The following is a 12,262-nucleotide window of genomic DNA, read 5'->3' as shown; positions in this document are numbered from 1 at the left end:
TGCTTCACTTTCGTGAAGTCTAGCTGTTGACTCATTCCAAGACCAAAAGCGTATAAGGATTGTTGTGGTTCTCATGGAGTTATAAATGGAAGTTATCGCTCATATAACTCCCAGCTTTCTTTTACAAGGATGAAAGTGTGAAAGAATCAACATCAAATATATAATTCTTGTTGTATACGATTGCTATTTTAGTAGTCCCGGATGTACTCGTGAATACTAACTCTAATTTCTTGTTGGGAAAACAATGCAAACTACCTATTAAAAACAAAATATTTACCCGAGTTATACCCCCTAAAATTTAATTAGGTGTGCTACCCATACCGTGTTAAAAGTTTACCCGCATACACATTTCGTCAGATGCCTTGAACCGCGGCGTCAGTTGTGGAGTTTTTGCGTTTTCCTTTTGAATTCTGTTGGGACTGTCTCTGCCAGAGGCGGATCTAGGATTTGAAGATGGCGGGTGTCATAATTTTCTTCGATGTACATCTTGTTAGGAACTTGTATTTGAGTCGGGTCCATCTCTTTTTAGTTTATTCGGGACAACTTAATAGGACTTTTATTTATTTGCAAATATATAAATTACATCTCAAAAATTAAGAAAGGAACATAATTAGCATCTTAAACAAGGAATCACACTCATTAACACCCATAAACCACAGAAGTAAAATCAACATTTTCACCAAGGGACTTGCATCTCTTATGTATATTAAAAAATGAATTTGTACAAGTAAAATAACATTTTCAATAAGGGAATTACACCAATCAAAATAAGAAAAATAATAGAAAAATTCTCCAATAGGTAAATACTACCCATAAGTAAATGTAGAATTAGATAAACTAAAAGTTTTCAAAAATAAATCATAAATTTCATGTTTTTTCTAAGAGGTGCTTACGAAATTTCCATCACAATTTAAATAGTAAAGTGATTTAAATTGAATTTAACAATTATAGAATAACATAAATTTTTATAATACACTCCCTCAGTCCATTTTTATTTGTCCATTATACTAAAAATATATGTCCACTTTTACTTGTAAATTATACAGTTTGATAAACCAAGACATAGTTTACCATTTTATACCTATTTTACCCTCATTATTAAGTACTTCAATTCATTTTTCATTTTATTTATTGCTTATTAAGAGTGTTCCAAGTCAAATATAGACAAGTAAACATGGACAAAAGGGAGTAATAAACAAAAGAAATTATAAAAAAAAATGAATCTTGATCTCAATCCAAAATTCCCATTGAGATCCAAGTTTTTCATAAATACTAACAGATTTGAGATTAAGAGAAATACTTAATTTAAGGGATTTTGAAGTTTCTATTTGTGTGTTCTCGCTAGAGATCATTGATAAAATAATAGAAAAGAGGAATGACAATATAAATAATAAAAAGATAAATAGAAAATTGGGAGGGCCGAAAAGGGAATTATTGGTACAAAGGAAGTAAAAAGCGCAAAGAAAAACAGGAGTCGGAAAATATTCAAGATAGATTCAAATTTGTGTCTACCAGCCGTGGCACCTTTGTCTAATTTACGATTGGGGTGACAGGATCAAATATTTAACCTAATTTTAGTAAATTACAACATAAGTATATAAAAAATTTATTAATCGAGGGGTTGCCATGCCACTCCCACCTTTAAGGGTGGATCCGCCCCTGGTCTCTGCTGCCTCCTTTTTTGGTTTAGTTTTCTATTCTCCTTTTATCCTTTTTTTTTTAATTTCCTTTCTTTTTTGTTTTCCTTTTTTGGTTTCTTTATCTTCTTTTCCTATTTCTTTCTCTATTTTTATTTTTTAAAAAGATTAAAAAAAATTAAAATAGTAACTTGTAAACAAATATTAATACAAATATAGGAATTAAATAATTAGATTATAAAATGAAATAATTAGAAATACTAAAGAATAACTTATTGATTAAATTTAAATTAATAAAAAAAATATTTTTATATTTTTTGCTCTTTTGTGAATGAAAACAAAACTTATATCTAAATATGACTGAGGAGTTTTTTTCAAAGAATGAATCAGTCCTTTATGATACCCTGGCAGTATATGAATATACCGTGTGGGTATCATAGAGGACCGAGGAGTGTATTTTTTTCCGAAGAAATGAACCAGTCCTCCATGATACCCTGACAGTATATGAATATACCAGGTGTGTGTCAAAGAGGACCAAGGATTTTTTTTTTCTGAACAAATGAACCAGTCCTCTATGATACCCTGGCAGTATATGAATATACCGTGTGGGTATCATAGAGGATCAATGGGTATATTTTTTTCGAAGAAATGAATCGGTCCTCTATGATACCCTGTCAGTATATGAATATACCGTGTGGGTATAATAGTGGGCCGAGGAGGTTTTTTTTTTTTTTTTTGAAGAAATGAACCAGTCCTCTATGATACCCTGACAATATATGAATACACCGTGTGCGTATCATAAAGGACCGAGGAGTGTTTTTTCAGAAGAAATGAATCAATCCTCTATGATACCCTGGTTGTCTATGAATATACCATGTGGGTATCATAGACGACTGAGGAATGTTTTTATTTGAAGAAGTGAATCAGTCCTCTATGATACCCTGGCAGTATCTGAATACACTGTGTGTAACATAGAGGACCAGGGAGTGTTTTTTTTTTTCCAAAGAATTGACTAGTTCTCTATGATACCCTGACAGTATATGAATATATTGTGATACCCTATCATAGAGGACCGAGAAGTGGTTTTTTTTTTTTGGAAGAAATGAACCAGTTCTCTATGATACCCTGACAATATATGCATATACCGTGTGGCATCATAGAGGATTGAGCAGTGTTGGAATGAATCTGCTATCTACGATACATTGTTAGTACATGATATACCATGCTAGTATCATAGAGAACTCAATGTTTTCTTCAATGAATGGACTGGCAATCCTGTATGATACCATGTTAGAATCACTGAAGACTGAGTAGTATTTTTTTGAAGGAATGATCCAACCTTCTATGATACCTTATCTGTATATAATATATACCATGTGGGTATCATAGAGGGCTGAGTGTTTTTCTTGAAGGAATGAACTAACAGTCCCCTATGATACCATGTTAATCTATGGTATATACCACATGGGTATCATAGTATCCTACAATATTATACTTCAACTGCTACTGATTCGGTATACTATATGCTAAAATATGTTATTTTTTGAGACATAGAAAAAAAAATAAAAAAAAATAATATACTCCATCAATTGTCCTTCTTGTTGATATAAAAAATAAATAAATAAAGGAGCCAAAAGATAGAATTAGATTATGAAAAATAAAACAGGAACTAAAGAAAAAAATCATTTGAAAAAATGAAATTAAAAAAAGAGAATAAATAAATAAAAATCACCAAAAATTAAAAAAAAAAAGAATAATACATAAAACTAAAAAAAAAAAAAAAGAAGGTGAATGAAATTAGATTATGGAGATAAAAAAATAAAAAGAAAAGAAATAGATGAAATTAATAAGGAACAAGAAATTAAAAAAAAAATATAGAAAAACATAAAAATAAAGGAGTTAGAATTAAATATGGAATCAAATTATGGTGAAAAAGAAAATAAAAATAGTATGATTTGGAAAAGTATGACCCAGCGATGAAGCAGGTATTTTGGAACATGCGAATATTAGAAAACATATATATATATATATATATGTGAATAATGTATTTGATATATGTTATGTATTGATGAAGAGTGTTTTTTTTTTTTTTTTTTGCGTATATTTGAATGTATGTTATGTATTTGGAAAATTGATGAACTGGAATCATATTTTTTCTGTGTATCTTATGTTATGTATTTGGAAAATTGGAAAATTGATGAACTGGAAATCATATATTTGGAAAATTACTGAGTATTTGAAAAGGTTGATGAACTGAGAATCATGTATTTGTATTTGGAAAATTGATGAACTTGGAAATTTTCAATGTATGTGATGTATTTAGAAAATTGATGAACTGAGAATCACATATTTTGGAAATTTACTGTGTATCTGACAAGGGTGATGAACTGAGAATCATGTATTTGAATGTATGTGTAGTTGAATCTCAATTTTCTGTTTGAGTTACATGTCTATTAATTGTTGATGTTCTATTTTCTTGAAAAAATATGTGAGTTGAAAACATTAACGAATGATGTATCTGAACACATATATAAATTTTTGAAGGTAGTTATGTATTTTGAACAACTGATCAATTAATATTCAATTACTGGCTCATTTAAACACACATACACAGGTTTATTTAATCATTTGTGTACATATTTTTTGTAGTTATGTATGGTTCACTCTAATTTTCTTCATCAGTTTCATATGATATTCATATATATATATATATATTTATTTATTATGTCTTTTTAAAATTAACTATTTGTATTTATACAAGATGATAAATTCTTTGTCTAATATCCTCCCAGTCATGCAATACGATATGCTTCTTACATGAACCCGAAAGTTAAAAAGAATTGAAGGATAAGCTTACCGATAGACAGTTTGAACACTTTTCTGAGACTATATTTGGGAAATACCTCGACATGCAGCATTGCGAAGTTCAACCACAGATGTTCAGGTGTTTTATGGTTAGAGAGCTGAAAAAAGTACCCCCACTGTCTTTGTTATTGATGTTAATGGTTTCAAATTGATGTTCAAGCTTTTCGATTTTGCATTAATGACTGGGTTGAAGTGTTTTGGGGAAGAAATTGTTGTTAACTCTAAGAAAGACAGACTGTTGGATACATATTTTGGGGGTTCCAACAAAAGTGTGAAAAAGGGTGAATTGCTTGAATGCTTTGAGGATCAGAATTGGGGGGTTGACGATGATGCAGGCGGAGATGCTGTAAAGATTGCATTACTGTATTTTATCCATACATACATCTTATCCGATGAGAAAAACAATGTTGTCATTCCAAAGCTTCATTTTGACTTGGTAGAGAGTGGACGGTACGTAGACTATACATGGGGAAAGGAAGCATTTGATGATTTGGTCAGAAGTCTTCGCCATAAGTGATAACGTCCAAATTCACTCCTCAAAGAGAAGTGTACACGGTCGTATGCAATATATTTTACCCAACTATGAGTCGGGGTCGATCCCACAGGGAACAATATGCTAGGCGATTAAGAAAGTAAGGAACTTTCACCAACTAAGCTAAAGCCAAAAAATGGATAATATTTTAGTTTTGTTTGAGAAAGTTATAACTAATGCGGAAATGTAAACTAACCTAGAAAGCAAGTAAAATGATCAATGGCCACAAGCATGGATAAAAAAGTGGGTGGGACCACAAAGGATTTTTAGTAAATATTTTTTGTTTAACTCATTTTACCTGTCATGTTTTTTACACGATTTTTTAAGGAAACGTTAATTAGAATTATAATTTCACTAATTTACCTTATTAATTATTTGATCTCCATTCAATATTATTTTTTGTTTTATGACATTAATCTCTTTTCACATTTATTAGAGTAAGGAAAAAATGAAAAAGTAATTAAATTCTATCTTATTTTAATATATAAGTATTTTAAGTATGTTGCCGCACAATAATTTCATTTGCTCCCACTAATGGGTTGATACGCATGTGGCAATGAATCTATCATTATTGATTTAATTGTTTGATTTTCTAAGCACTTTTTTTTTTTTAACATTGTTTGTTTTTTTAATATGGGATTCAATTTTTTTTTATTAATATTGCTTGATTTTATTAATATGGGGTCCACTTCTTTTCCCGTGATTTTGGATGTGGTGGGTTCCACTTTTTTTTTTTTTGTTTTTTTTTAATACTGGTTGGTGTTTAATATGGAGCCATGAAGAACTTCTATTTTTTAATTTTTAGAAAATATTTTTTGTTTAACTCATTTTACTTGTCATGTTATTTTTTACACGATTTTTTAAGGAAACGTCAATTAGAATTATAATTTCACTAATTTAGCTTATTAATTATTTGATCTCCATTTAATATTATTTTTTCTTTTATGACATAAATATCTTTTCATATTTATTAGAGTAAGGAAAAAATGAAAAAGTAATTAAATTCCATCATTATTTTAATATATAAATATTTTAAGTATGTTGCTGTACAATAATTTCATTTGCTCCCACTAATTGTTTGCTGTGTTTTGAATGTATTTGTTTTCTCTCAAAATACTTGGTCATATATCAGAGTTTACTTGATGTATCTGTAAACTAATCCAGTGTATTTGGTGCATGTTTTTTTTGACATATTTTGAATTTAGTATCCATGTATTTGGTTGCTTTTTTTTTTCAAATACAACACAGTTTTTACTGTGTCATGTGTTTATTGGGTATCTTGAATTACGCTTTGATGTACATAGATGTACGTTGAAATTACTTATATTTTATTGATGCAAGACTTTTTTTATAGTCATATTTGTATTATAATCTATTATATTTAACTTATTTAATGTATTTGCCTTATTTATTTATTTATTTATTTAATTTCTCTATTTTTTTCAAAGGGAGTTGACATGCAATAGTTTGATGTGCCTGATATTGGAATGGATCACCACAACGAAAGTGGGGAAACATTAAAGGCATCTACTGAAGAACTTCAAGAAGGTGGTGATAATTCTGGAGAACAAAAAGAATCGACGGTATGCATAAATCAAATACATGTGATTGTTTCATAATCTATATTTTGTACTTAATGTATTTCCATTTCGTGAATAGGAATACATAGTTCAGTTTCCCGAAGACACCGTATCTGTCAAATCGCTAGTCGTATCAGCAAACTCCGCTGACATAGCAGAGGTCCTAGCTGATATTTCTCGCACAGGCTGGTCTTCGGGGCCCTCTCATGACAAGAGTGTTGTATTGCAGGAAGATCGTCCTATTTTCGAGACGCCGCCCAAAGTTGGTGAGAATGTGATACCCTTATCTTAGTTTCTTTTGCCTGACGAGCTGTTTCCAAGCCAAACTCTCGAAAGATGAATGGTTTTGCATCTATCAGTCGCCCGGAATAGGCATCCTAGTAAATACCAAGTTTCCCCTTTCATGGAGAATTACGACTCTGCTTCAGGAAAGTATATATAAACAAGCATTAATGTATTTAATTTTGTGTATTCCAAAGCATTTTATATTGATCATATGTATTTTGAATATTTCAGGTGGTTCAAAACTCATCACTATCCGCATTTTTAAGAAAAAACATCCATTCGCGGAAGATCCTATCACTGGCCCAGTCGACACAAAGCTTTTTGATAAGTACTTGGAGTGGATTCGCAAAGGACTGCTTGTCATGCATGAAAATAAGTATGTTCTTCATGTAAAAGTTGCAGATTGTACTAATTAATGTAGATATCAGTTATTTATTTCATATCAACTAACTCTATGTATTTTGCATAATCCTTTCGTAGAAAGAACAATGAAGATCGTTACAGAAAGAAGATGGAAGCTTTTGAGAATGATGCAGATTATACATATAATGTTGGCATCACAGTAGTAGAGAACAAAAATTGGTTCTACCAGTTATCAATGAGTGGCCAGCTGTGGAATGATGAGGTTCAATAAAGATATAGGTACATAAAATACAATTTTCCATTTTTTAAGATTTATGTTTTGACGTTTTTAATGTTTATGTGTTTCGATTTTCAGCACATTGACGTGATTTTCTACTACTTGCGAAAGAAAGGCAAGTATGACAGAAGGAGCACTTTCAAATATACAACAGTTGACTGTCTCTTCATGCGAAAGGTTGATCAAACATATCTTACATACAACAACCCGGAAACTGGATCCAATGTAGCCAACGAAGAAGACGATCTATGTCAATATGTTAAGGGCTACAGATTGCATGCAAATGTCCCGTGGCATTCAGTTGACAATATTTTTATACCTATCAACATCAAAGAGGATAATCATTGGATTTTGGTTGTACTCTCATTCAATGACAGGTATTTTATGTATCTATATTTTATTAGTTAAGTATTTTTTGTTTCAACTGTGTTTTAATGAATCATATATTTACATATATTCTATTCGATACGACAGGCGACTTTATGTGTACAACTCATACCGAGGCAGCACAGACCACAACGCAGTTGTTAGAAGGGAAGTACAAAAACTTGCTGCCCTCCTGCCACATTATCTACACATCAGTGGATTGTACACTCAAAAAACTGGCATGAATTAGCAGAATCCCCCAGCATGTACGGACATGACACAGAATGAGAACTTTCAAGTGGAGTATGTAGAAAATCCGCCACAGCAAGACACTACCAGCATGTACGTATATTTTAATGTATTGCAATTTTTCATATACGGGGTTCATTCTAATAATTCTACTTCTATTATACTTTTCCAGGGATTATGTTGTGTACGTAGCAGCGTTCGCTAAATATCTAAGCACTGGTGAAGGTATCCCAGCACAAATCGATGCAACAATGCTCCGTAATAAGTACGGCGCACTCCTTTGGGACTATGCTGCACGAAATATCGATGAACATGCTATGAGCGACATTGAGGCGCCACCAAAACCAGTTAGGCCAACAGTGGATTATGGCAAATCTGCACAATTGATGTTACTTAGGATCGATGTAGGAATATTTAATTGTCATTTCAGACTATGGCTATTTTTATAGCAAATATTTTAGATTTAGTTAGTTTAAGACTATCTTATCATTTTCCTTAAGTTCTAATTGGACCATTTAAGCTTAGTCTAATTATCAAAGTTGTGTGATTTTGTTTTTGGAATTTAGATGAATGTGTATATCTGGCTATATTTTGGATGTGACAGTGAGGTACACTCTAAATACGTATGCGTGTTTAGATCTTTGAAACAAGGGGGTTGTATGTATTTGAATTCGCCAAACCCAGAAACATCCAAATATTTCAAATACAGTTGCAACTTAATAAGATAGCACAGTCAGATATATGTTTTAAATTATATGTATTTGATGTATGTTGGAATCAATACTAAATTTTAATATACAGTGACTATTTTTGGATGAATGTGTATATCTGGCTACATTTTAATATACAGTGACCATTGTGTGATTTTGTTTTTAGAATTTAGATGAATGTGTATATCTGACTATATCTTGGATGTGACACAGTGAGGTACACTCAAATACGTACGTCTTTTTAGATCTTGAAACAAGGGGGTTGTATGTATTTGAATTCGCCAAACCCAGAAAAATCAAAATATTTCAAATACAATTGCAACTTAATAAGATGGCACACTCAGATACATTTTTTAAATTATATATATTTTATGTATGTTGGAATAAATACTACATTTTAATATACAGTAACTGTTTTTTTTTTAAAGAACTGATGCTGCCTTTTTATAGTCATTTGTGAATAAATTTAAAGATAACTATTCAATACAATTCCAAATGAAGATATCACAGAAGTAGCATTCAAACAGATTTCGTTTTTATTAAAAAAAAAAATGCAAACCAACAGTTTATCTAGTGTAACAAATCTAAACTGCTACAAACAAAAAACAATTACTTCCTTCTAGGAGCATTACTACAAGATCGTCTATTGTGTCCAGTCTGTCCACAAGTACTGCAAGCATGTCTCTTTTTTCCAAGAAGCAATTCAAATAACGGCTTATCACGCTTTTTCTTCGGCCTACCAGGATGTCTCTTGTATATTGGTGGCAAAACCACATCCTCTGATATGTATGTTGGAACCTTCCATTCCCGCTCGTCAGGGAGAGGATCCACGGCGACATCATACGTCTTCACCACGGTGTGCAGTTTGAACAATTCGGAACAGTAATCATCAGCCATTAGATTTTTCTTCTTAATGACAGCCCATGCACGTGGGCATGGAATTTCGTCTATTTGAAACATCTGACAACTGCAAGTTTTGTTGTCTAAGTTAACGATGAAACAACTTCGTGCATCATATACTGTTTACAAGTATTCGGTTGATGGTTCGACCTACAACAGATCAGTCAAATACAAAAAACATACATTATGTGCAGTCAAATACACATAAGTTCATGTTTGCAAAGATTAAACCATTATAGTCATAAACATATCGCTAATTATTTTTCATAGCTGACTAATTGTATTTGGTAAATCTAGTCACATACACCAAATTACTGTAAATATTTGACACATATATCCAGACTGCATATAATTAAATACAACAAATGCAGCTAATATAATAGAATCAAACACATATTCAACTAATAAATACAAGTTATCATTTCACAGAGATCTCACAGATTGCATATGCTAAATATAGCAAATACAACGAACATAACTGAATCTCAATCGAACATACTTAAGCAATTTGAAATGAAACATACCTTCATACGTAAACATAGATACTCATTTATTGATAACATCTCCTGGAACTTTTTACCGAGTGTTGTGAACGTGTATGTACCATTTTTCCGGTTATTATAATTCCGTCTTCCAAACATCTTCCTCACTTCTTCTAGAAAATAAAATATAGGAAGCTCTCTTGCTGCTACAAGGTGACGATTAATACACTCTGCCATGTTTGAAGTCATTGTCCACCATCGGTTAATAGTTGCATACACTCTTTGATGAATGCATACAATGCTATAAACAGATACAAAAACTCATTTTCGTCTGATTTTCGCATTCTTATATGTGAACCCGGATACGTTTTATCCCTGATGTATAGGTACCCAGGCAATTTTTGGTAAGAATCCGACGGTTCACCCATTAAATCCTTCATTGCTTTTTCCTTAGCCCGCCAAGCGACCATATAGGACACATCCATTCCAAGATCATTTCGTACATCCTCCGTTATATCATTAGGTGTGTATTTCCTCTTATGGTTGGCTACTTTTGGCTTTACAATTGCACCTATCAACCAACTCGTCGCATGGCGTTGTGAATACACCTTATCTTTTAGCGGACATGTATGCTTGTCACGAAACTCCCTAACCCTGAACATTTATGATTTACCAATGCTCGATGCCCTAAATTTCCAATCACACTCTTCGGACACACATACTAGTGTATAGCTTCAAATACAAACATGAAAACAAATACTTTAGTTGACAATACATCAGATAACTACATTAAATTTAAAATATAATACTCTAAACACACCTTATCGCATTAGACCTCTCGGCACGAAAATTGAACCTATTGGAAATTGCATAATTCGCCATAACAGCCTTTAGTGTATCTTTGTCCTTGTAAACTTGATCAACAACAACCACTTTTTGGTTCTTATCTGATATAACCAGATTTGTGTCGTTTTCGAATACAACAATGACATTGCCACAACTTGAAGAAGCTAAGTCTGCACTCCCTACTATTTCCATAGTATTTGTTTGTTTTGTGTAACCAATTCGCAAAACCCCTCCTTCAATACAACTTTCACCAGATACACAATTATCAACGCTTTTATTAGTTGTAGTTATGCACAATGGATACATCACTAACTGTTTGTTCTCTTTCTTCAATTCCACATACACGCTAACACTCATATCATTATGTATTTCCATTGGCGTATCGTTACCTTCAACGATATATTTGATGTATATGTTTTTCAGTTGCATGTTTATATTCAGCTGAGTTGCAACTGCTTGTAATAAATCTATATATGTCGAATACTCTGTGAAAGCCACCGCATCGATTTTGAAATTCACATAACAATTTTCATTGTTCCAATTACCTAAGTGTCTTAGCAACGACGATACAGTGGACATTCTTGTACTCAATATGAATGAATTAGTTGAGATTGATTACAACCTGAAATACATTATAAAATAATATACAAAATTAATACACTGGTAATATACAAGCAGAGTCTGTGAATCAAATACATTAACATTTTTGATAAACAACATATGAAACATTATCTCATATACATAAATACACACACACACACATATATATGAAATATATTACAAGCAGAAGCTATGTTTATCAAATACACACATACTTTCAAATACACCAGTACTTATGATAATCAACACATGAAACAGTCTCCCAAATACATAAATACCTAAAGATTTATATAAACAGCAATCAATTATATACAATAAGTCAAATACATTAACACTTGTGACAAACATGAGAGATATATGATACACTCTCTCAAATACATAAATACATACAGAGATATATATGGATTACAGGAAACAAACGCAGAAACACATCAAAAAACCAAGATTGTTTCAAATACAAAAATTCAAACAGACTATATAAATACAAAAACTGAATGTACATGTTTTCAATACACAATTCATTACTGCTCAAATACCCCACCAACATACAACACAAAAATACTACATTCA

At 31.6% G+C, this 12,262-nt stretch overlaps 1 protein-coding gene across 3 annotated transcripts; it reads left to right on the top strand.

Moving 5' to 3' along the window:
- Nucleotides 1-6,472: 6,472 nt before the first annotated feature.
- On the top strand, nucleotides 6,473-8,819 carry LOC132610266 (uncharacterized). 3 transcript variants are annotated; one of them, XR_009571076.1, is made up of 7 exons: nucleotides 6,473-6,617; nucleotides 6,694-6,774; nucleotides 6,844-7,275; nucleotides 7,380-7,524; nucleotides 7,618-7,916; nucleotides 8,014-8,247; nucleotides 8,327-8,817. XR_009571076.1 is itself a non-coding variant. In XM_060324576.1 (6 exons), exons 3-6 carry the CDS (start codon nucleotides 7,067-7,069, stop codon nucleotides 8,153-8,155), a joined length of 795 nt encoding a protein of 264 aa, XP_060180559.1. In that variant the 5' UTR covers nucleotides 6,473-6,617; nucleotides 6,694-6,774; nucleotides 6,844-7,066; the 3' UTR covers nucleotides 8,156-8,819. The 3 variants fall into 3 exon arrangements, 1 of the variants encoding a protein (XP_060180559.1); XR_009571077.1 differs by lacking the exon at nucleotides 6,694-6,774; XM_060324576.1 differs by having other exon boundaries at nucleotides 8,014-8,819.
- The last annotated feature ends 3,443 nt before the right edge of the window (nucleotides 8,820-12,262 follow it).

This window comes from Lycium barbarum, chromosome 9 (assembly GCF_019175385.1).
Source record: "Lycium barbarum isolate Lr01 chromosome 9, ASM1917538v2, whole genome shotgun sequence".
NCBI lineage: Eukaryota > Viridiplantae > Streptophyta > Magnoliopsida > Solanales > Solanaceae > Lycium > Lycium barbarum.
This window is presented reverse-complemented; position numbering and strand designations above follow the sequence as displayed.

Coding starts and splice junctions, on each gene's coding strand:
- LOC132610266 (XM_060324576.1), top strand. CDS start 7,067: ATGTATTTAATTTTGTGTATTCCAAAGCATTTTATATTGATCATATGT. Junction 7,525..7,617: donor GCCAGCTGTGGAATGATGAG/GTTCAATAAAGA, acceptor TTCGATTTTCAG/CACATTGACGTGATTTTCTA. Junction 7,917..8,013: donor GTACTCTCATTCAATGACAG/GTATTTTATGTA, acceptor TCGATACGACAG/GCGACTTTATGTGTACAACT.